Below are 25,864 nucleotides of genomic sequence, written 5' to 3' on the forward strand. Positions count from 1 at the left end.
ATAAGATTGGCTTCGATTGCACTTATTTTTGTGCAATATAATCCAGAGGGAAGAGCATGGAATTTTTCCATCGCATATTTCTTTCCCAATATTGCCTTTGTAATTTGAAGGAATTCTTGATTCCCTTCTTTTATAGTCTCAACATGATATTCGTTTTTTCGAATATCTTTAAAGCTCAACAAATTTCTTTGAGACTTTGGAGAGAATAATGCATTATCAACCATCAATTTTGTTCCTCCAGGCAATAATATATTGGCTTTTCCAAAGCCTTCAATCATTTTTGCACTACCACATATTGTAGTGACATATGCCTCATTTCTTTTCAAGAGGCAAAAATATTTTTCTCTTTTGAGAATTGTATGTGTGGTTGCACAATCCACAATACATACATGTTCTTCATTTGCACTGGATTTAATCACAAGTGATGATGTATTCATCTTGTTTCTTCAACAAGTACAAAACAAGGAAATAAAATTTATTAGAAATATTACAAGGATAGCAAAAAAGATTTAACTGATCTCCAAGATAAAAACATCAGTCTTGATGTTCAACTGGCTCAATGAAATATTTCACATTCAACTGTGTGATATCAAAATCGTTATCCATGAAAACATTATTGGACTCTATATTTTGCTCTTTTCCTTTCAGGGAAGCTTGATAGAGATCCAAAAAGTGCTTTGATGTACGACAAGCGCGTTCCCAATGATGAGTCTTGCCACAACGATAACATATACTTTCATTCTTGGGATAATTTTCACGCTTTTCCTTGTCGTATTTTGCACCAGCACTTTCTCCTTTTCGGTGGTAACTTTTATTTTTGAAGTTTTGACCACCATAACGATTTTGACCACGACCGAGATTTTTACCACGGTATTTTCCATGACGACGACTGCGTCCATGGCCACGACCACTGCCATTTGTATTTTTCATTATACAATGATACCTCATTCACTTCAGGGAATGGGTTTGAGCCAGTAGAGCGTGACTCGTGGTTTTTCAACAACAGCTCATTATTTTGTTCAGCCACCAGAAGGCATGAAATCAATTGAGAGTATTTGGTAAAACCTTTCTCTCTATATTGCTGTTGCAGCACCATATTTGATGCATGAAATGTGGAGAATTTTTTTTCAAGCATATCTTCATCAATAATTCTTTCTCCACATAACAACAACTGAGAGCTAATTTTGAACATAACAGAGTTATATTCGCTCACAGTTTTGAAATCTTGCAATCACAAGTGAAGCCAATCATAACGGGCTTTTGGAAGAATTACTGTTTTCTGGTGATCATATCTTTCTTTAAGATCTTTCCAGAGTTGAAAGGGTTCTTTCACAGTAAGATATTCATCTTTTAACCCTTGGTCAAGGTGATGGCGAATGGAAATCATTGCCTTTGCTCGATCTTGCATCGAAGCATCACTATTTTCTTTTATAGTTTCACCAAGACCTTTTGCATTTAGATGCATCTCAGCATCCAGTACCCATGACAAGTAATTTTTCCCGGATATATCAAGTCCCACAAATTCAAGATTTGTAAGGTTTGAGTGTTTGACATATTGGTAATATTGAATAAAATATTATAATTATATAAAGAAAGATTACCTATGTAATAGTTGCACCCGAGACCTCGTGCTGATAACGTGTTGTGAATATAATAATAATAATAGTAACATTATTATTAGTAAGATGCAATAGAATAGTAGCTATATTAGCTCAGTGAGAGGAATAGAGGATTGCTATATTTCATATATATTGCTTCTGATGTGTTTTTATACAAGGAGTGAAGGGGGTATTTATACTATCAGGATTATGAATAAACAAATATATAATTTGCATAGTATAGATAGATGTTGAAATTAGTCTAGCTAGTTACTTAACATGTAGCTTTTCTTTGTCATGTATTAGTGCACGTGTTCCATTCCCAATAGCTACATTTTTGGAGTATTGTGCTCTTCAGGAGCAGGAGCAAGAACATTCCTTATTGTTTGTGCTCTTGCTCTTCCTTCTTATGTTTGTGCTCCTTCTCCTTCTTGTGTCTGTGCTCTTTCTGAGCTTGTTTGTGCGCCTTCTCCTTCTTATGTCTGTGCTCTTTCTGAGCAAGACTATGCTTGCTCCTTCTAGAGCAAGACCAGGACATCCACATTTTCCTTATGTTTCATAACAAAGAGTATGATTTATTTTTATAATTATTGCATACTTAAAAATTTAATAATGATAAGATTTAGCTTTTAATTTTTTAAGATAGAAAATGTGGATGTATATATATAATTAGGTTTAAATGCGGTTGGTGCGTCCAGGTGCGGTTGTGCAGTGAGAGGAGAGCCATTGATTTTGATTATGATTAAATCAATGTCCAGGATTACTAAAATTAAAAAAAAAAATTGCAGTGGCAATTTGGTATTTTTGCATCTAGGTCAAAGTTAAGCTGCGTGATTTTTGTGCTTAAGATGTGTCAGTTTTGTGCTTAAGGTGTGTGTGTTTTGTACTTTAGGTGCGTGAGTTTTGTGCTTAAAGTGCGTGGGTTGTGTACTTAATGTGAGTAGTTGGCGAAACTTAAGGTGCGTGTGTTTTGTGCTTAAGGTGCGTGAGTTTTGTGCTTAAGGTGCATGAGTTGTGTACTTATTGTGAGTAGTAGTTGAAACTTAAAGTGCGTGATTTGTATGCTTAGTGTCACAGACTGTTTTTCCGTGATCGTGTGAAGACCCAAATGAATGTGGAAACGACCAACTGGTTAGCAATGTCATGCAGGTGAAGGGGGCGTGAATAGTGTTAAGGATTGTTCTGCCTTAGACGTTAAGGTATGACCGAGTCCGGCACGCCAACCCGATTAAGTTTGGAGAGCCTGTGGCTAGTCTTGAAGTTTATACGGAATGAAGATGAAAGTGGAGATGGAGAACTATAGACTAAGCTTTCCAGTTTGCGTACCGTAGGCGGACCAGGCGATCTACGGGTAGACCGGCCATTATTGCATCGATGATCTATCGATGTGTGCACATTAGCTAGAAATTTAGATATAGATTGAATATATATTGTGAAGGAGTTGGAAATAATAAAATAGAATTCAATTCAAGCAACCCAGCTACAAGCCTTTTGTTTTTTGGTGAAATGGACTGATCCCTTCTCTTCACCTTGTCCAGCACCCAGCATTTGCATTTGAATTTTAGACGACGACCACGACGACAAAGCTGGATGATCTGTTTGTAATTTGTATATTCGTTTTGCTGCAATCTCCCCACGCTCAAGGCAAGAGTGCAAGGCGCACCCTCGAAGAAATGCACCCCACACAACCACGTCCGCCTCAAAAGGCATCCCCTTTATCAAATTCTCTGCTTTTTCCAGCTCACCCGCCCTTCCGTATAAATCCACCATACACCCATAGTGCTCCATCTCCACTTTCATCTTCATCTTCTTCATCATCCAATTAAAAATTCTTTCCCCTTCCTCAACTTTCCCCCCGTGAACACAAGCCGATAGCACATTAATGAAGGTTATCTCATCCGGCTTCACTCCACTCTTCACCATCCTCCCCAACTCCTCCACTGCCCTCTCCCCAACCCCATGTCTCCCATATCCACCAATTATTGAATTCCATGAAACCAAGTTTTTCTCGGGCATGGATTCGAAAATGCAGAAAGCCATTTCTATTTCTCCGCATTTTGCATACATGTCAACAAGCGAGGTTGACAGTATAACATCATCAAGACGGATACCCAACTTTAAAATACACGCGTGCACTTGACTACCCATCACAAGGGAGCAACACCCTGCGCACGCATCTAAAACACTAGAAAATGTATAATGATTGGGCCGACTTCTTCCTCCTGAACTCCTCCTCAACATCACCACAAACAATTCCAATCCCTTGTCAAAATCTTCACACTGCACGTACCCTTTGATCATTGCAGTCCAGGAAACCACGTCTTTATCTTTTTCGCTCATCTTATCAAAAATACCACGAGCTTCATCAACTTTCCTGTTTTTTATATACCCATTAATCAATGTGCTCCAAGTAACGAAATTCTTCTCAGCTGGCATCACATCAAAAGCTACTTTCTCAGCCTCACTCATCAACCCAAACTCCATATAACCCAGAATCAACACGTTCCACGGGGTAACATCATCTTTCACCAAAATCTCATTAAACACTCCATGCATGCCTTGGCAATTACCCAAGTCTATGTAACCCCTCATCAATGCAGACCCCACGAAAACATTCAGCTTAAGCCCCGAGCATATCACCACACAATGTAGCTGAGGAATGAGAATGTTGAATTTTGTTCCAAGGAATGCGCTAATTGCTACAGCCAAGGTGAGCTCATTGGGCCTCTCTCCCACTTTATTCATCTCAACAAAGCACTTGTACACCTTTTCTGGGTGATTAGTGTGACGAAAGCCAGAAAGCATGGTGTTCCAAGAAACCAGGTCTCTGTGAGGCATTTCATTGAATAGCTCCTGGGCGTGTTGGACCTCACGCTGCCTGAAGTAGGCCATGATCATTGAATTCCAGGAGACCACGTTTCTCAAGTAAGGATTTTGATCAAACATGTGTCTAGCTCCATCCAGGTCCGCGTTGCGAATGCAGCGGTTAATGGCGCGGTTTAAATTAACTGTAATGTGGTGGGAAATGCCGCCGATGTTCAACTTGAACGGACACATAATGCTACTAATTGGCAGTAGATTATAAATCTTTATAGTAATATCATGAAAATTTTATCGTTTGGACTTTGGAGGGAAGAGACTAGAGAGTGTAATTTCATGAAGAATTATAAATCTCACCTCTCCCCTAACAACTCTGCAATTCCATGATACATACAGGAACAAAAAAAAAAAAAAAAAAAAAAAAAAAAAAAAAGAATAAGGTTCAAATTGGCCACTGAATGTAATCTGAAAATGTAATTAGGACATTGAGCGAAAAGAGTACAATTAGGCCACTTAACACTTTAAATGTATGCAATTTCACTTGATAGCATGTTACCATTAATTTTAGCAAGTTACTACGTGGCAGCTGAGTTGACATTTTAAATAAATTTTAATAATATTAAAAAAAACAATGGGCCGGAGCAGGTAATAAAAATAAAATTTATTTATTTTTGAGAAAATGATCAAATAGACCTCTAAACTTTACACCAAAAGTCAATTAGGCACTTAAATTTTTATAAGGTGCAATCAGGGACGGAGCCAAAGGGGGGGCAGGGGGGTCAACTGCCCCCCCTCACCCCACCCCCACCCCATATATAGTCTTTGTATGTATATATGTATATATAGTACAAGTTTTAGTATTAGTATAAAAAAACTATGGAATGTTAATAAGAGTGAGTTAGATTAGGTGGTAGATCACATATTTGGCAATAGTGTGAGGTCAAGAGTTCAAACTTGGCTTTAACATATTTTTACAATTCATTAATTATGTTTCATATTTTGTTATTAATATTTTTATAAAGTTTCGATGTGTTTTATTTTATGAATATTTTTATAAAGTTTTGATGTGTTTTATTTTTCGTCAATATCCAAAAATATTTACAACTATATTTCTTAAGTAATTTATTTATTTATTTTTAAATTATCTCGTTTGTTTTAATGTTTCGCGTTTACTGAAAAAATTTTCTGAATCCGTCTGTACTGTTTCGCCCCCCCTCCCCCCCTCCCCTCCCCCATCAACCAAATTTCTGGCTCCGTCCCTGGGTGCAATTAAGCCCTCAAACATATCAAATTGAGATAATTAGACCCAAAAACAGGTAAATAACCTGTAATAACAGGTCACTTTTAAATCCGACGATTTTAGACAAAACTCCGGCGACGACCGAACTGTCGCCTCTGGAAGGCGACCAGAAAGGTCGCCTTCCTCAACGGAAGGCAATTGTTATTACAGGTTATTTACCTGATTTTGGGTCCAATTGCCTCAATTTGATATATTTGAGGGCTTAATTGCACATTTTAACAATTTAGGTGCCTAATTGACTTTTGGTGTAAAGTTTAGGGGCTTATTTGACCATTTCTCTTTATTTTTTTTTCAATTTTTTTAATTTATTATTAAAATTTATTAAAAATTATTTAAAATATCTACTCAGCTGCCACATAAGCATGTAACTTGCTAAAATTGATGGTGACCTGCTATTCGGTGAAATCGCATACATTTGGAGTGTTCAGTGGCCTAATTGTATTTTTCTTTTCGTTCAGTCGTCTAATTGCATTTTTAGGTTACTTTCAGTGGCCAATTTGAACCTTATTCTAAAAAAAAAAAAAAAAAAAAAAAAATCGGTAATAGTAAGTGAGTTTAAGTAGGACCGGTGGGTGAAAAAAGACACTTTGTTGACACTCTTATTGTGACGAGGACAATTTTAATCCTCCATATGTATTTATGTTAGATGGCCGTCTAAGAGAGGGTAATTGCGTCATTCCATGTGTGTTTTGTTTTCTTCTTCGTTGAAATCCGTAATTAATCTCTCTGGTTCTCTGATTTCTCTAATCATCTCCATTTTCCGAGCTTCGACACTTCGGCGACTCTAATGCTCTGGCTCTCTCATCATCCCCAGGCTCTCGCTCTTTAGTCTTCAGTACCTCTCTCGATACTCATCGTCTCTGATTACTTCGGCTGGACGACCAGCTACTGGTGGCTACGATTAGCGACAAATACTCCAGGGCCACCAGAGCTGGAGCTCCACCCGAGTGCTACTGTAACAACCCAAAATTTTATTTTATAAATCCAGTATTAAGAAATCCCAAAGTAGCTTTTTCACTCCATTAAAAATTTTTGTGATCGATCGGTGATTGAATAAAATAATTTTGTAGCATTTTGAAATTAATTCGACACCGAAGAAATAAAGTCTATTCGAAAATCCCTATATTTTCGGGTAATTTGCATACCAAGATTTAAATCGAGAATTTTATCTGAGTGAGACTGGGAGAGTTCAAAAGGGAATTTTTAACAAGTGTTCATCCATATAGCTTTTGGAAAAATTCACTTTCAACCCCAAAGTAATAAAAGATAACATTTCTAGCCCATGGTTCATGTTACATGGTGGACCACAAGACATCCAAAATCCCTTATAGAATCATCTTTTAGCTTGGAAAATTACCCCTTTACCCTCAACCAATCATTGTGAATCATCCTAGGGTTTTGAACCCTATATAAACCACCTTATTTCATCACATTTTCCTGATCTCATTCTTTGCCTCTTCCTCACATTTTGGCTGCCAACAAGGAGAGAAACAACAACCTAGTAAGCTTGTTCATCCTTCATTCTAGCCTCTTTTCTCTTCTAGTTTTCTTTAGTCTTTGAGGTTCTAGGCTAAGGATAGAAGGTGTGTTGGGAAGTGTAGGTGGTGAAGGAGGCTCAAGCTAGGTCAAGAGGAAGAAGAGATCCAAGCAAGAAGACTAGACTACAAGAGGTATAACCCCATGGATTCCTCTTTAGATTTGACTCTATGAAGCCTAGTTTTGAGTAGAAATGAGTATAAACTATGAGATTTTGATGTGTTTATGCTTAGAAGTGATCTAGTATGTGTTTGTGAGTTGATGAGATTGTTTTGGAATTGTTTGGATGAGTTTTTGCATGTGAAATCACATCTGGTGCACAACACAGTGTGCACCATATCAGAGTGGCGACCCATCAAAAGGGCTGTCGGCTAGAGCCGTGGTGGCACGGCCCTAGAGGAGGGTCGTTGCCTAGTCCTGGCACATCAACGGGGCTTTAGGGGCGGACTATGAAGAGTCCTGCCCCAGGTCCCTGAGTATTGTCTGAGAAGGATTTTTGTGCAGTGGTCGGGCCCTTGTGGCTCAGCTACATGACGTTTCGGACCAAGTGTTACGGGCCCTTGTGGCTCGGCTCTTCGGGATCATCTCGACGCACGTTTTGGCTTTGACTTCGTTGAATTTAGATTAAAAACAAATATGTTAAGAAGGATTATGTGAAGAATTGTTACACAGTGCATATTTTGCTAAGTTCTCTGTGTTTGAGGAATTGTTGATTTTGTGATCAGATAAGATTTTTATTGAGTATAGAAGCATGATCCTTTGAGAATATGATTTATTATGAAAGTATGATTAAATTGTATTATTTGATCAAGTAGAAGCATATTTGTTGAGTGAAATGTATAGAAATTGTTATGTTGCAAACCGAGTATGATGATATATTTTTGAATACTTCATGTTAGTTTATACATGAATTAGAAGCATGTTATAGAGCATTTTGACATTTCACATGAGTCATATTTCAAAGATGCATAAAGGGCCAATGTGAGTCCAAGAATACTTTCAAAAACCATAAGTATGTGGTATATCATTTTTTTGATGCATTGAGAAGTAGTAGAATTATTGCATGCATGAGATTGATGCATGAGAGATATATTTATGTATTAACCATATCGGTGAGGTTTTGGAGGATACCGTTTGGACTATGTTCCTCTCGGGAGATATTTATGGACATTGCGGTCCCAGTATATGTAACGCGGTGTATTCCCACGTTACGAGGTTGAAAACTTCCCACCAGGCTTGGAATCCTGGTTAGGGGGTGTGCACACTAATAGTTCGATACCTGATTACACCGAGTTTGAACCATGAGATTGGTTCGTAAACGGTAGGAGATATTGGGTCGGAATTATGCCGTTCCCGATGGGATAATTCACACATTTGTGAAACCCTGAACCGTCTACGAGTATAAAAGAAAGAAAGAGAGTCAACAGAGACTCAAGAAAGATAGTCAACAGAGACTCAAGTATGAGAGTCAATAAAGAGTCGAGAGAAAGAAAGAGAGTCAAGAGAGACTCGAGAAAGTAACAAAGAAACCTCCATAGAAAGTACTCTAATTTATATATGAGTGTATAATTATATTATTGCACTAGATTACACATGAGCATGAGTATATTGTTGCACGAGATTGCATACGAGTATGAATATATTGTTGCACTAGATTGCATAAAAGTATGAATATATTGTTGCACTAGATTGCATAAGAGTATGATTATATTGTTGCACTAGATTGCATAAGAGTATGATTACATTGTTGCACGAGATTGCATAAGAGTATGATTACATTGTTGCACGAGATTGCATAAGAGTATGATTAAATGGTTGCACGAGATTGTATATGAGTATGAATATATTGTTGCACTAGATTGCATAAGAAGCATGATCATAATGTTATACATGATTGTATACGAATAGATCATCGTAAAAGATTGTTTATTGAGAAGTTTAACTTGAGATGTTCCTTGAGCATGATTATCGTGTTGTAGTAGAAGTTCCACTTATCAAGTTATGTGGTAAAAGTGCTAATGTGAAAGCATGTAAATACATGTGGTATAGTCTTTTAACATGATCCTATCTGTAAGCATGAATTGCTTGATAAGCTACTTGAGAAGTCTATATGTTGATGAATATACGTGATCAGTCTTATACATATATAAGCATGCCAGCTGATATTATAGGGTGCAAGCATTTAGAAAAAATATGATAAATCTTAAGTGTGGTTATACTTAGCTTCGTGCTAACAGGTGTTTTTCTTGTTTGTCTATGTGTTGCTTGTAAAACCTCTTTCCGGTGGGCCCAACAGTGAGAATAGATCGAGTTAGATTAGTCTCGTAGTTTGAGATGTCTAAACTCTCGTTTATTATGATCATGTTATGAATTTAGACTTATGATATTATGTTTGAGGATTGTTGTAGACTGTGTTGGGGTGACGTTTTTCCCCCTTACTTTTTCAGTATTTATTTCTAGTACCTAGACTTAATATCATTTGTAGTTTTACCCCTTTTAGCCTGTGCAATCATCAAAGAATGGTGGTTGTGGCGGTGACACTCCCACTACTTATCTTCTAGTTTTCCACTGCATAGTTTATGTTAATGACTGTTTAGAGATGTAATTAAGAGTTAGAAAAGTGGGGTGTTACAACTACTCTCACGGCTATCAGGCCGTTTCAGGTCCACCTCCCTATTTCTGCTAAACCTTAAATAGGATATCAATTTTACTTTTATTTCTGACTTTTTTTGTTGAAGCAATTCAAAATTTTCGTTTCTCATTTTATACAATCTGTGGTTCGGATTTTTTTTTTTTTTTTGGGGGGGGGGTGGAATTGGTGTTAATAAAGGTTTTTATTTTTAATGCATTAATTTATTAAGTAAAAATAAAGTATTTATTCAAGTTTTTTTTTTTATTTTTATTTTTACTGGTCTTGATTTGTCATTTATTCTTGGGAGATTTTGATGAACTCTAGGCTATGTAGTTGTGGAGGGAACACCAGTGAGAGCGTTCCTCCCTTGCTGTGATTGTGGCATTGGTTGGTTCTTGTAAGTTATATCAAGTCAATGCATCAAAGCTTGTTATTTGCTTATCTGCAAGGTAAACTGAAACTTCAATTTTTGAGGTTATTTAGATGAAGGGTTGAGTTATGCTTCTTACATGAGTTGCATCTAAAGTTCTGCATGTGCTACCATCATTTTGTTTATGCCTCTATGATTTGTCTTCCACTTAATTGCTTATCTTGCATATATGATACATTACTGTGGTTTGTGGGCACAAATAAAATTTTACTCAAAACCTTCCAAATATAGAACAAGACAATCTAGCTTTCTTTAGTAAATAATATTTAATCCTCTAAATAAAGATTCAAACTTTTGATTATAATTCTTCACAATCAAGTTTACAGTTGTCTTTAGGTGCACTAACCAATTGATTAATTCTGCCAATTTTATTGGGGAAAGAAGCAGACTTTCAGTTGATTAGGCCATATCCCTGAATTTCCATATTTACTTCATTTGCAGTAAATGGTAAAGACTTGATATTAATGGACACTTGATCTGTTAAGGAGATGCAATTACAATGTTTTTCGTTCATTTGTACAATATTTAATGCTTGTAGCACAAATATTCAAAGTTGATGATTTGAATTATATGAGAATTTACTGGGGAGATTTTTGTAGTATATGTTGAATTATTGTCTTTATTGATGTATTTGTTATATTTGTTGCAGATAATCACAAAGACTCTCTGTTGGCTGCACAAGTAATATATACTTATGAGGTGTTTAAACTTTGTTGATTTGATTTGATACTTTCATAATCCGGTTGGTATGATTTTGAATTGTTTGGTGTAGGGTGGACAGAGCATTTCATAGTGCAAATAAATGAGGGTCAGAGTAAACACATCAAATGCATGGATGAGGACCAAAATTGTCCATCTTACAATAAAGAGAGCCTGAATTGACGTAATTATCCCCTCTTAAACGGGCATCTAACAGAAATACAGACAAAGGACCAAAATTGTCCTTGTCATAATAAGTGTGTCCATAAATTGACCAAATTTTGTATGAAGAATTAAAATTGTCTGTGCCACTATGAGTCTATAACCAAAAATGTCTTTTACTCTAAAATGGCAAAACTCATTTTTATTAGCAATAATACTGTTATGAAACAAAAGACATGTGAATGTTCAAGTTGTGAAAACCAAACTCTCCACCTCCTACATGGCTACATAAGAGATAACATTTCTTGCCACCAAACTACTATGTCGGACGTTTCGTTCACTGTAATTTAACTGTAGTTAAATTGAAATTCAATAGATGCCTCAATACGTTGTTTGATTTGAGGAAATTGCAATTTTCTCCTTTTGTTGAATTGCAATTCATGGGGTACCCCCATGAATTGCAATTCAATGTATGTGAGAAAGGAAAAATAGATGAAATGACACTACTACCTTTAGTTATTTTACTATTATTATTATTACATAAGAGTATTTTAGTATTTATACCACTTCTTTCATTCTCAATTCTAATAATTTTATTTTTTCCTACCATATTCTTTTCCCACCGAATTACAATTCCTTTTCCCCCTATTTCTTTCCTTCAGGCATGTTAGGGTTTATGAAAAATATTTGAGAATAAATAAAATAAAAATTTTATGAAAAAGAAATTATTAAAAAAATTAATTACATGTCTTCAAAAAAAATTTAATTACATCGTTTGGTTAGTGAAAAATTTTAGTAATTTTATTATTTATTTGGGTTTAAATGTACATTTTCAAAAACTTAAAAATCAAATTATCAATATAATCTGAAATAATATCTCTTTTTAATTAGAAAATGAGGTTCTTAATTGAAGAGGTAATCAAATTATATAGTTATATTTTAAAAGCTATCAATCAAACAATAACTATAATTTTGATACGCATTTTTAGTGTGTAAACACATAAACCAAACACACCCTAAATGTTTCTTTTTTTTTTTGAAGGTAGTACTGACCCCAAAGTCCAAACATAGCATAATACATTAATTACCCACGACAGACGTCAATCGCAAAGAGTTGGTTTTTAAAAGCAAGCAATTATAGTACAACGTCTACAGAAGGGCATTGCACGATACATAGGCCGCGCCATACCAGCTAAAGGCTTAGCTAACCTACAAAGTTTTGCAGCACTTAAAACGCTTTACTAGTTAAAGCTTCATAATCACCCCGCAAATTTCTGATTTCCTCGCTGATCTCATCCATCCGGTGCCTAAGAGAAGCTATGTCATCTTCTTTAGTCCCTTTCCTGGACATAGCCTGTGAAAGCTTCTTTTCCAACTTAGCTATTTGCTTCTGGAGGTCATCAACCTCTTCCTCAATTTTTGCTTTCTCCATGTTTTGCTTTCCTATTTCACTTTGGGTCTCGGTTAACAAGCCTTCAAGATTTTCTTGCTTATCTTTAAATGACAGCATCTCATTTAAGCGTCCACGTACAGGCTCAACGTCAAACCCATGAGACTCCAAATCTCGGAGTGTGTCCAACATTTCATCAATTGTGCTTCTTGGATCATCAAATACCAATCTGCATGCCTTATCTACTATACTAGAAAAAGTTACCATATAACCGATAGCTAATCCCTCACGAGAACTATCTTTACTATGTTCCAGAGGCCGGAAATGTGGCTTCTGTGGAATTTTCTGGAAAACGTCCATGGATTCAATTGTGGCCCAAAGAAGTGTGTTTTTCACAAAAGGCAAGCTTTGGAGATCACTTGACGCTGCCACTTCTCCATTGTCAATAGCAGGATTTCGCACAACAATCTCTTTGGACTTCTCTCTTGCTTCACTATGTTGCTCCACATTCCTCGCTTGTGATCCTGGAAGAAATCAAATGTCATGAAACAAATTCCATAGACTAAGGGAGCACAAGATACAGAGCATACTAGCTTACTTGATCCATCAACAGCAGTTGGAGGGTGCATTTCTTCAATCCACTTTGAGAGAGGCTGATCCTCAAAACCATTGCTAGGTACTTCAGCAATGACTTTCTCTACAGCTATGCATTCAGCATCTTTCCCTCCAGAAGTATCAGCAGTATCTACAGAAGGACCAAAATCAAAATCCTTCACTGACAACAGAGAAAATACAAAATGGCAGGTAGAGACATGAATTGCTTCACTTTATGTCACTTGAATCCTCTTAACAATCAAATATTGCATCATAGTTCCATATCCCCAATTGTATAGGAGAAAAAGTTATAAGCAATACAACAAGACAAACAAAACCAATAAGAAACCCAAGCATGAAAATATGAAACCTCCAACACCAAAAAAAAAAAAAAAAAAAAAACATTCTTCACCTGGAATTTGAGATTCAATGTTTACTTCAATAATCTTTCTTTTCCCCCTCTTTAGTGTGTGCTTCTCAGACTTCATTATTGTAGCACGATTTTTCTGATTTGATACTTTAGCTAAAGCCATTTTTCTTATCCTGCCTCCACTTTTCCTGCGCCCCCTTTGACTCTTTATTGGATCCTTAGCATCTACATCATAGGGAACTGAGCTCCCCATCCCTGCTGAATTAGTACCAACATTGCCATGCAAACCAGCTTCATTAGTTACACAATTTTGAACAATCATTTCATTCTTGGAATAATCTACAACTAAACCCCAAAAAATGCTAAGCAGAAAATAAAATGTATATTAGGCTCTCATAAAAACAATAATAAACCTGGGGAAGCATGAGGAGTGCTGAGCAGTTTCTTGGGTGGCCTTCCTCTCTTTTTCTTTTGACCAGTCAGGGTATCTTCTTTACTCTCCTATGCAAGAGTAGAACTATGACTGGTGATTGAAGTAAATGAAATAAAAATGAATAAAATACAAGTGTTTCCAATTCATGAAACCACAGCAAGCAATTACACATGGAATCTAAACATTAAAAAAATCAAATTCATTGAACCAGGGGAAAAAATGCTAAATGTAATCAAGGATATATTATGGCTCTGTTAGGCACGCCTAGCTGAAAAGTTAACTAAAAGCTGAAAGCTGAAAAGCTAGTAACTAATAAGCTAACTAATTGAAATTAAAGTGTTTGGTAAAATTAGTTGTTGAATTAGCTGATAAGTGTAAAAAGACATAAAAGGATAAACTAAGATATTATAATTTCGATTAATGAACATACAATATGCATTATTCTGCTCACCTTTATAGCATCTATAGTTAGATTGCTCAAGTCCTGCTCCTGGTCACTTGTAGGATCTGAACACTCCTTGCCATAAGATCTACGAGGTTTTTTAGTCACTGAGGGAGGAATACACTCCAATCCTATGATGATAGGAAGGTCAGTTTCATTACATTCAGCAGCATTTCCTACTTCTTTACCCTCTTTACCTGTTAAGCAGCTTCAGCACTATACTTAAATTTTGGAATCAAGAAAAACTAAGGGAAACTTAGCACCATATACCTTGAGCTGAAGATTGTTGGCCTTTAACTTGCAATTTTTTGGCTCCCCCTACCTTTATCTGTGCACTTGACATATAGCCTTCTTGCTCATCAATTTTATGGCGTTTCCTCTGCTGAATAAATTATGAAAGACATAACTATACTAATCTGTGACATAACTGACAAATCAAGCTTAAAAATCAGTGGTATAGAATGAGGCATTGGTAGGAAGAATTCACTAAAGCATCTTTAGCTAATTTCAAGTAGAATGTAGTTGTGGATCAATTTTAGTAAATTCTAAAACTAAACATCGCAAGGATGCAGTGCATGAGGATGCCTACAAAGGCAACCCTGGTGCAGTTCACACTTGTAAAAGGGCATATTTGTGCATTTAATAGGAGTCTGCCTAACTATATGCACTACAGAAATAACAAAATGAAATTGATGGCAGAGAATTTTCTAAAGCACTCTTACAGATAAGAACTATCATTTGCAGCAATACACAAACACACACACATAGTAAATAACACTTACAGTTCTCTTCCCCTGAGAAGGTTGATCAGGCAGCTCATCTACATTGACAGAAGTTGAAACATTCAATCTAGTACCCTTGGAAGTTGGATTGATAAAACCACTTGGAATGTCCTCAGTTGGTGTTTCACATTCATTTGTCTTTTGCTTAAATTTGCTAAGAGATGGCGATCGAGTTGAAATTCCTTCCTTTGGCAGTTCTAGACGTTGCTTCCTTTTCATTGGTGAAACTCTAGCATTTGAAGGCTTCTTGATGGAAATAGTTGGCTGCTCACTCCTATCACCATCAGACTTCAAGAAACAGGACATTTTCTCTCCAGACGTTTCATTTGTAGTGCCAGTGACTGGGCTGCCAGGTTGAAGAACACTTTGGATCACATTTGGATCATTGCAGGTGTCCACTTCCTCAATGGTGCAATCTGGAGGGACTGAAGCATCCTGAAGCAGAATATGTATGGCAAGTAAAATCTTTATAATTTCCAAGAACAGCAAAATCTGAAAACTTCCTAGTAAAGACATACTTCTGGAAAATCAACAGCTTTTTTTAATCAAACTAGCTATGAAGGATAGAGGCAAGCAAACTAGATGTCGCACCAGAATTTAAAAATTATAATTAAAAATATAAAAATAAAACCAACTGGCATGTTCCACTACATTCCTAAAGCAATGCATCAAAGTATTCATAACAATGATACACGATTTTAGCAAGAGCTTTGGATAGAGACCAAATCTATTTCAAGATGTTAGGTGAAACCAAAAAAAAAAATCAATGTGATTTAAAATGTGTTATCAAGGAGGGCAAAAATCCAACCACCTGCAGACACAGTGACAAACAAGAATTACTTGTTGCTGTCACGTAAAGTTACTTAATGCAACACATCAGCACAAAAGAGAAGGATAAGGATAACATGCTCCTGTACGCCTTCCTCCCACAAGAATCTTTAATCTCTGAAGTAGATGGTGATTAATAAGGAATCCAGATAATAATTTCCAGTGTGAATACAGCATTCAACACAAAACTTGTGATTGGTAATAAAACAATGATTCACCCACACAAGTTGTTAATTTGTTATGATACTGGCTCATAGACTCAATTTCTACCAAGTATGACAAACAAAAATGATTATGAACTATTGTCAGGAGCATAAACAAAAAGTGAGCATACCTGAGAAGTATACCATTTTCCATCCTTCCAATCCATGTGAGGTCTTAATTCTGAGTGATTGAGCACCCTCTCCTTCTTCCCATGTTTAAAGAAAACACTATAACTATTATCAGCAAGTACTTTGTTTACCACTCCTCTCCACCAGCCAAAATCATAATATGCATCTACTTTGTCCAATAAATTAAAATTTTTATTTTTGAGAAGTGGAGGGCATGGTCGGATATGGAGGGCATCAACTGTTACTCTAATTAGCTCGTTCTCATTGCCATCATTCGGCCTCCGATACTCCACCAAGAAAGAGCCATTACCAGAAACTTCAATGATATCTGAAGGGAACCAAGCATCCTGACAATCATCTCTGTCAAATGAGACTTCTACCTTTTTCCCCACACTAAACATCAATCCTGCTGTTTTCTTTCGAGAAATTGACAAAAGAAGAACAAATAAATCAAGAATAATCAGAAAGAAAGAGTACTAATCACTTCTTAATATACAAATTGGCACTTTCAGTAGAACAATTCCAACACAGTAGAAATGTTTTTATGACTAAGGATCCCTTTGGGTAAGATTTGACTGGTTGGACTGCTCCAATTGCACCATTCCTACCACACCCTTACCCCTCCTCTTGAAATTCCTGACTTTCCTGCTATTGGAGCAATCTCGCTCAAACCACAATTACCCAAATGGCCTTCTAGACCAGTCTCCCAAACACAACCTAAGACAATGTTTATTTGGTCTCTATATTCGAAAAAGAAGAATAAAACTTTCTTTAAAAGTGAGAAAGAAATGTGGGAAGGCGCAGGAATTGCGTGGGGGGTAAGAAGAAAGGGTTATACTACTACCTGCTTCCTGGGTCGGACCCACTTTCCATTAAGCCATTGACGGTGGAACCTCAAGTCAGATAGGCCGAATTCAAGCTCGTCCGGCGGGTTCTTAAAGGTGACTGTGTAGCGAAAAGAACCGAGAAGTCTAGTTACAACTCCAGTCCACCAACCATCCTTATAGAAGGCATCAACGACGTCGTAAAGCTCGAAACCCTTAGCGTTCTGAGAAGGGGAAGGGGAAGGCGGGCGGGGGCGAATAAAATCCGGATCCACAAGCTCTCTTAAAGGCTTATGCCCATCCTCGTCGGAAAGGAGGTTTACATACTCGACGTAGACCTTGGCGTTCTTCTTTTTGGAACCGGATCTTGTAGAGGAAGAAGGAGAAGAAGAGGGAGGAGGAGGATTAGGGTCAAGAATGACGGCCTCGAACCACGCTCCCGTGAAGCCTTCTTCGTCTGTGCACACCTCAACCAGCGACCCCTTGGCTAGTAGCTGCTTCTGCTGCTTTGCAACACCACCCATTTTCTTTTTCTTAGGCAACGCCCAAAACTTCAACACCCTCCGCTCCTAGGGTTTAATTACATTTTTCATAATTATTTTTTTTTTTACCCTATTCTTTAAATACCAAAGTTATTTAAGGACTGGTATGTAAATATACTATTACCCAGTACCCAAGCCTCAATCCCTCATTGATTGCAATTGGGAAAATCTTTTCACGTGAGTGATAGCTGATGCAGTCTTGCGGATTGGCTATTTTCACGGCAGGAGTATCCTTCCAAATTCCAATGCCGAAATGTTAAAAGTTAAGTTTAGCATAACACTTATGATTGATTTGCTATCACCAAGTGATGTTAAATAAATGCTTGCATATAGAAATTTTAGAATAAAAAGAATTTTACAAATGAGATTGTGTATTTTTTTTTTATAGCAAAATGAAATTGCTTTTCTTGCTTAATGATTAAGAGATTGGGAAACTCAACTTTGCCCTGCCCTCCTCCCACAACAGAACGAACGAGGCATTTTGTAAGAGAAGAAGGGCTTTCATTTGGTTGATTCCAATATTTTCTTTCCGACAGAGCAGTGATTTTTTAATTTTCTAGAATTAAAAAATAAATAAATCCTCTTCTCCCACCTGTCACTGCGCCTTAATTTAAATACATATTTTGTTAAAATTAAAAAAAAATAAACCTACTCTGCCATCCTTGAAATTGAAAAATATTCATTACTTAAATGATTTATCGGATAAATTATGCAGATTAGATTAGATAGCTGAAACTTAAAATGTTAACTTAAGAAATACTCCGTTAATTCCGGGAATATACAGATTAGATTAGATAGCTGAAACTTAAAAATGTTAACTTGTCAGATTCAGAGATGTGCCAGTGCGCTTTCACCACCCATGCAGGAACAAAAAGCAGACTCCACATTTCATAAAGCATTAGATTCTAAAATGCTTTGCTAAAACCAATTCAAGAGCTTAAGCACACCACAACACCCGAGGAAACATTCTCAGAAAGGCAGTGCTCCTGTTGTAAAAACACAAGCACCCCATCACAAAACACTTCCATAAACATTGCATTTGGTATTAACTTCTACCCAGAGAATTCTACATGGACACTTCACACAATAAAATAGCGTTCTATGATCGCAATTTCAGCCATAGAACTTGAAACTATGTACTAACCTGCCAAGCCTATCCATCTGAAGCTTTCAACTTCCGTGGCCGTTTTGAGGTTGCTGGTGAGCTTTCAAATTTGGGTGTTCCAGGTGTCTTCACCCACCCAAATTTCAGAGAAATGTGCAATTAGTAGAAACTTTCAGAGAAAGAGAAACCACAGAAATAATACATAATAATGAGCATACCTTCCGTTTTTGATCCCTTTTACCAACTCTTTCCCCTAACATACAACCAAATAAGTTAGAAATCATCCTTAATTTAAGCCATTACATAGTAGGGATGATTCACCTGGAGCCCCATGGGGTTGGTAAGAATCAACAAAATGACAATATGGCAAAATCAAAGTTCAATATTACCTCCAAAACTTAAGTCAGGAATGAATGTTCGGTCCTGATCAACTCCACGCTGTGACCGCTGCCAATATACATCAAATAATACATGCTGCATGCTTCTGTTTAATTCTTTAAACAATAAAAAACGGGAAACAGAGAATGGCTAGCTCACCTTTGGCGGTGAACCAGGAGTTTCAGAATATGAACCATCACGATAAGATGAACCTTCGGCCTCCTTGTATTGCAACTGAAATTTTAACCCGAAAAATAAATTTAAAAAAAAATAAAAAAAAATTGCCACAAATAGCAGCCGTAACTTGTGAATCTTATATTAGGATTTCAGGAAGGGGGTGTTTCACAAAGATTACAGATAACATTAGAGATACTATACATACCTGTTTCTGAAGATTCAAAAGGGTCAAAATTTCTTTTCTAAGTTCAAGATGCTCAGCACATACAAGTTTAGTTGGGACTTTTGGCTTCAAATTAACCTGTAAAAGCAAACTCCAACTTCTCCTCTTAAACTAGTGGAAACAAATAGAGTAACAAGCTAAAGGAAATAACAAGCACATGCTAGATGATCTCAAACAAACACACAAAAGGTTCAGCAGAAAGGTATTTGGAGCCAGGACAAACCCCTAGGTCTTGTAAAGTTTGCTCAACACGCTTAATAGTCCGTAGTCCAGCTGATGAGCTTGCTTCTTGCACCATTTGTTCTAGCGCATATGTACGCAAGTATACCCCCAACTGAAAATTGAATCACCAGTCAATAAGATAGGCAATAATAGTATAATACCATCTCAGCACTAACATAGGGGGTGTTTGGTAAATGACTGATAGTAGTTAGCTGATTGGGTTAATGAGTTTGACTAGTTGATAGCATTAAATGATTGTAGAAAAGTGTTTGATAAATTAGTTGTTAGTTGATTACATACAAAATGATTTTCTCAATATGAGTGTTTGAGTAGCTTTTTGAATTTTAGCATTTTAGAGCAATAAGTTGTTACAAAAAACTAATTAATCAAACACTCATATTGATTGTTTAACCAAGTCAAACACTAATAGTGGTCAAATAAGCCAAAATTGGCTGATAGGCTAACTGTTTTACCAAACAGGGCCATAATGTTTTTATATTTTCCTTCTTCAACTTAAGCTCACCATGTGAAGAGAAGCTAAAGCAGAAGCAGTTTCTGATATTGGAGCAGCACTTGTGCCAGAGGGAAATTGAGCATTTGGGGAAGTTGAGACAGGATCAACATTAATGGCCCTATCCAAACCTTCTGGGCAAGTATCTGACATGATTGGTAGCTCTGAATCTTCAGCAGCCTTTCATTCAAAACAAAGTGTAAGCACCTCCTTTGTTTGGGTCAAGGGCACAGTACTGGAAATTACCTTTGCAACTTTACGGGATTCTATTATTTTCTTTGCTTCAGCAAGGACCTAAAAGGATTTGAAATGAAGTAAACAGATAAAAAAGAGTGATTGATGTAGTAAGTTATATATTCAATGTATTCATCAAGCAAGTCTATTCAGGGCTACATCAATTGAATTTTCTGTTTTCCTTTGTTCACAATTTTCAAAAGTAAAAAAAAAAAAACAACCTCTGCATCTCTGCGCTCTTGATGCTTTGTCTGCGAAAGTACCATGGACAATGCACGTTTCCTTTCAATCTCTTGAGGCATATTGTATGGTTCCTACATAATTGTGATAATTTGGATACAATAAACATAGAAACAGCACAGAAAAGTAGACAGCAGAATGAAATGCATATACTCTTTAAATGTAAAGAGGAAGGAATGGAACTGCCTACAAACCTTAATAATAGGATGCCCAGCAACATCAATAGAAGATGCAGCCCTTGAATTCAAGACAATTCGAGATACTAAGACAAGACAAAAAATTGCAAGTTATATAAGTTTAGAGCACAATACAACAATAGTAAGCAGTTGACAATATAAAGAATTACTGCATTAAAACCCACAAAAATAAACAGTACCAAAACACTAAGGAGAAGTAATCAGCAAGTAGAGATAAATGATTTACCAGTATAATAACGATCTTTAAGCTCCTCAATCGTACGTGACGATGAAAACCTATCGGCTATCACAGTGAACCGTAGATCAAACCTCTTACACAACTCAAATAATTGGCCTGTCTCTTCCTTGGTCCACATCTTATATTAGAGAAGGTATAATTAAAATCAGAATAATAGATTACTTGAGTGTTCGTTGACATACGACACACTAACTATATGGGCAAAAGAGAGAGTTTGACTAGTTTATTACTATTACTACACTGATACACTTTAGAACTTCATGAACTGGTTGTTGGAGCGTGGATAAAGTTTATTTTAAGGGGACAATACTGTCGTTTAGATTTAACTAGTATTTGCACCCGTGCATCGCACTTATCGCACTTTTAATGTGTGAGATACTTACGGGATCAGTCAAATATTTCTCATACTCCTCATCTGTATATTCAATCACATCCACTGACTGCATTCAATCATCAACAAACAAATAAATTGGTCCAGGAAAGCTTTGGAAAAAGACATATTTGTGAATAAGGACTATATAATAGAAAGATTCTTCAGCATACCTTGTTATACTTAGCAAAGGAATAATCGCCTGTTGGCAGAACACCATTTACAACCCTCACCTAAAAACAGAAGAGGCAGAAAAGCTCTTTTCCCTACATAAATCTCACAACACTGAACATAGACTTCACAATGAAGAGCTAGACATACCCAGTGGTATAGTTGCAAATTGTCATTTCGGGCAGAATTTGTAAAAGGAAGCCATTGCCATGTAATCTGGAGGGAGAATTGAAGTACATCAGTGCCTTACATAAGCAGTTAAAATTAAAATAAAAATAAAAAAATAAAAATAAAAAAAAATTAAAAAAAAGGGAAGAGTTCAACAGTCATGTAACCTTTTCATTCTCTGCCTGTGTTCGTCTTTTCAAATGATTGATATCAATAGCAGGCATGAGAGGTGCCAGACCTCCTGTAAGGGCGTAAACCTAAAACATTACAGAGCTCAAACCAACAGTTCAAATAAACCATACACTCAAAACAGAGCAGAAATTACACATGTTCCACGAGTGGAGAAATAGAGAGAGAAACTAAGTACTTCTCGTGAAATGCCATCGGGTTTGCGTTGAGACTCTTTCGGAGGTCTAGACTTCTTTTCTTGGGGTATGGACAGTGAATTCTTCGGTAGCCCTAAAATGTCCTTTGCATCCATCTGATCTTTCCAACAAATTAGGGTTTGCTTCCGCTGTTCTTCGATATTGCTATATAACGAAAATATAATTTGCTAATATATATCTATATATGATGAAAATCGAATACATTAGATTAAATCAGGTTGGGTTCAAAACATAAACTGCCAAAGCCCTTCCATCAAATACATATGAATAATAAATCAAAATTTATTCATGATTTTGTGAATAAAGCCTTCCATCAGCTATTCTGCCAGACGGACGCGTTGCAGATCTCTGGCGGACGAACGGCAACTGGCTTGGCTGCTTACGGGGGTCGGAGGCTGGCAGAAACACAGAGAAGCAGGATGTGAATTGGCGGTAGGCGGTCCAGGTAGGGCGAGGCAGTATGGCAGACCGCATAAAGCAATTACACATTGGATGCTTAAGGTTATCGAAAGCAATTTAGAAATTAATCTAATTGAAGGTGTAGTACGGTTCAATTAGTCTAGAATTTAACACTCGTCTAATAATTTGAAGGCAAAATATCTGCATATACATTGATTTATTTGGGTTAATTAGTGACTATAATATAGTACTCCTTATTATACTGCAAAAAAAAAAATTAAAAAAATAAAAAATTGATAATATTAGAATATTGATCCAAACTACTCACCACTATAGGTCAAGATAAGTCGGTACCAATTAACAATAACCAATAAAGAATGAAACAAACAATATGAAGTCATTGTAGGTATATTATCTTGATTGTGAGAATGCATGATGAATACATATAACTAGGAGTGGGTGTTCCCATTTTGGATTCAAATTTTTTCAATTTCAGTTTGTTCGATTTTGAAATATAAAATCATTCAGTTTAACATTGTAGTTCGATTTGAACAAATAAAAAAAAAAACAAAAAACAAAAAATAAAAAATAACCAGTTTCAGATCAGATTTGCTTCGGTTCGATTTAAGAATTTCAACATAATTTTTTAGGACAAATAATTATTTATTTATTTGACTATTTGAATTTTGAACTGATTGTTGTCTTACATGACTTTCTTGTTCTCTCTTTCAATGCATACCATTTTATGCATCAGAATTGGATGTTGTTATTATTGTTTTTTAAAATTGAATTAGATGTATGAAATTCACTCTAACATTTAAGGCTAGCTTCACATTATTGTAAACCCAAAAAAAGTATTTTCCAGTATACTTATACACAAGCTAAATTTATTATTATTTTTTCACTCTAATTAGAGCTCTAGATTGAGCCCAGAATTAGAAATAAAAGTAAAATTATATAGACTGAGCTAAAGCTTTGAAGGCTTGACATGATTGTCATCCTAGAATAAGCATTCTCCGTTATAGTTATGTTGCACGTGCTGAATTTATTGATTTCCTGTGTGATGATTATGTTGTGTAAAGCTGAGTATATGATCACTTTAATACATTTTGTCCCCCTACACAATGAAACAGAAATGATATTCCTCCAGCAATTAGGCCAAAAAGACTTACAAAGCTCCACAAACCTTATGTCTTGAGGATGCAGTTTACGAACAAGTATATGAATGCTCAAGTAGTCCATACACCAACTGCAACAGTTGTAGTAGCTGCCAGCACTCGAGAAAAGAGTCGACTGGGAAATGATAGAAGCAAAAGAAAACACGAGAGATGATAGAAGCAAAAGAAAACTTAATACTCATTATGTCATTATTTGAGGAGAGTGTAAAAGACTAACGTCACACGTTTGGTTTACGGAATAAGCCTAGAATAAAATATCATTCCCAGTAATAGATCTAAAGAACTTGTATTCCAAAGAACCTTGTTCCTGGGAATGAGTTATTCCCCCTACAAGGGAAATAACTATTACTGCCCCCTGATATTAAGTTATTCATGAGTTCGAATAACTTTATATATATATATATATATTTTATTTTCTATTTTATCCTTATTTAACTTAAATTTTTTTATGCTATCTTTCTCTCTATCTTCTCATCTCTTCTGCCATTTGCATCTAATTTATATTGGAATTTTTCTTCAAGCTTCAAACAAAAGGTATTTTTCTAAATTTTATTTTCTAGAAATTAATTATTTGTATGTATTTGATATATATATATATATATATATATGTGTGTGTGTGTGTGTGTGTGTGTGTGTGTGTGTGTGTGTGTGTGTGTGTGTGTGTGTGTGTGTGTTTTGAGTATTGTAATTTTTTAATTTAATTTGTAGTTATGGTTTGATTGTGTTTAATAACTTATATTGAAAGAAGAAAAAGATTCGTATCTGTATTGCATGTGTGGTTGGATATGTGTGCTTCTGTGAGTTTATTATTCATAATGATGATGTCCACCTTGACAATTTTGTGTTCTAAGAAAAAAATGTGTGAAATCTTATATTATTAATACTTTAAAGTCTCGATAATATATGTTATGAATGATGTATTCTTGTGACGGAAAATGCATATCTTAACTTAGGATGAATCGACATGTTTTTGTAAAGTTGTGTGCAATGTTACAAACTATATGAGGGTTAATGCCAACAATAAATATGCTTGTTGATGAGCAAGTAGCAATCTTTTTACATATTATTGCTCATCATGTAAAAAATAAGATCATTCAAAACAATTTTCAAAGGTCAGGGAAAACTATTAGTCGATACTTTAATATGATTTTAAATGCTCTTTTGAAACTCCGAAATCATCTATTCAAAGATCCTAAGTCAATTCCAGCTACCTCTACAGATTATAGATGAAAATGGAAAGTATATGTAGCAAACAGTAGAGTTTTTCGAGATGCATTACCTAGAAGGTATCCACTTAAGGTCCCTAATGGTAAGCATTATAATATTCAATTTCAAATATGATGTAATATCAATATATCATGCATTCTTATTAAACTATAAAATTATGTTTGTAGGTTGTTACTATTTAGTTGACGGATGATATGCTAATAGTGAGAGATTTTTGACACCATTTAGTCAAATGTACCACTTGAATGAATGACATTTTACAATGTCCACTAGTCAAAAATCAAGGATTAAGAGACATTTGAAATTTATCTTCATCCAACATATTTATTTTAAATGGTCCTATAAATACCTTCAATCAAGACTAAAGAAAGTGTTGGTCTTATTATTGAGAAATATCAAGTGATCCAAAGCGTTCTAAGTGCTAAAGAGAAGAAGAGCTAAATATTTTCAGATCAAGCTCAGAATTTGATCTATGAGAAGTGAAGATTCAAGTGCCAAGTCTGAGTAACAAGTTGAGACTTGTGAAAAACCTAAGAAGCTTGAAACCGACTTTGTGTTCAAGACTCAAGTGTTGGGTTTGGCTGAACCACTTCAAAAATCTGTTTTTCTTTTTACTTTACTAACTTTTACATTCAGTCTATAACACTATTGAACCTAAAATTTTCGCTGCAAAAATCCTTTATTATTGAGTATTCTAACTTAAGTTCATGCGTTTATCTTAAACTT

The 25,864-nt window shown here is 35.8% G+C and overlaps 3 protein-coding genes across 9 annotated transcripts; all 3 read right to left on the bottom strand.

Annotated features, from left to right (window-relative positions):
* Positions 1 to 3,065: 3,065 nt before the first annotated feature.
* LOC109191255 (pentatricopeptide repeat-containing protein At2g35030, mitochondrial-like) lies at positions 3,066 to 4,655 on the bottom strand. Its single transcript, XM_019341839.1, has one exon. It carries the CDS (start codon positions 4,653 to 4,655, stop codon positions 3,066 to 3,068), a length of 1,590 nt encoding a protein of 529 aa, XP_019197384.1.
* A 7,571-nt stretch (positions 4,656 to 12,226) lies between these two features.
* Positions 12,227 to 17,752, bottom strand: LOC109191336 (DUF724 domain-containing protein 6-like). Of its 6 annotated transcripts, none has more exons than XM_019341957.1 (9): positions 17,193 to 17,752; positions 16,351 to 16,764; positions 15,189 to 15,623; positions 14,677 to 14,785; positions 14,416 to 14,603; positions 13,945 to 14,032; positions 13,574 to 13,789; positions 13,166 to 13,312; positions 12,227 to 13,091 (listed from the first exon to the last, which is right to left on the bottom strand). In XM_019341957.1, exons 1-9 carry the CDS (start codon positions 17,694 to 17,696, stop codon positions 12,406 to 12,408), a joined length of 2,787 nt encoding a protein of 928 aa, XP_019197502.1. In that variant the 5' UTR covers positions 17,697 to 17,752; the 3' UTR covers positions 12,227 to 12,405. The 6 variants fall into 6 exon arrangements, with proteins under 6 accessions (XP_019197502.1, XP_019197501.1, XP_019197500.1 ...); XM_019341956.1 differs by having other exon boundaries at positions 13,574 to 13,786; positions 14,677 to 14,788; XM_019341955.1 differs by having other exon boundaries at positions 14,677 to 14,788.
* A 296-nt stretch (positions 17,753 to 18,048) lies between these two features.
* Positions 18,049 to 22,848, bottom strand: LOC109191337 (SWR1-complex protein 4-like). 2 transcript variants are annotated; one of them, XM_019341962.1, is made up of 17 exons: positions 22,316 to 22,848; positions 22,116 to 22,205; positions 21,931 to 21,996; positions 21,783 to 21,842; positions 21,623 to 21,679; positions 21,228 to 21,357; positions 20,999 to 21,066; positions 20,786 to 20,878; positions 20,577 to 20,624; positions 20,343 to 20,510; positions 19,821 to 19,931; positions 19,580 to 19,675; positions 19,357 to 19,431; positions 19,209 to 19,266; positions 19,038 to 19,072; positions 18,859 to 18,945; positions 18,049 to 18,306 (listed from the first exon to the last, which is right to left on the bottom strand). In XM_019341962.1, exons 1-16 carry the CDS (start codon positions 22,427 to 22,429, stop codon positions 18,868 to 18,870), a joined length of 1,347 nt encoding a protein of 448 aa, XP_019197507.1. In that variant the 5' UTR covers positions 22,430 to 22,848; the 3' UTR covers positions 18,049 to 18,306; positions 18,859 to 18,867. The 2 variants fall into 2 exon arrangements, with proteins under 2 accessions (XP_019197507.1, XP_019197506.1); XM_019341961.1 differs by lacking the exon at positions 18,049 to 18,306 and adding an exon at positions 18,397 to 18,700 and having other exon boundaries at positions 22,316 to 22,847.
* Between the last annotated feature and the right edge of the window lie 3,016 nt (positions 22,849 to 25,864).

The sequence above is a fragment of the Ipomoea nil genome, unplaced genomic scaffold (assembly GCF_001879475.1).
Source record: "Ipomoea nil cultivar Tokyo-kokei standard unplaced genomic scaffold, Asagao_1.1 scaffold1619, whole genome shotgun sequence".
NCBI classification, from domain to species: domain Eukaryota; kingdom Viridiplantae; phylum Streptophyta; class Magnoliopsida; order Solanales; family Convolvulaceae; genus Ipomoea; species Ipomoea nil.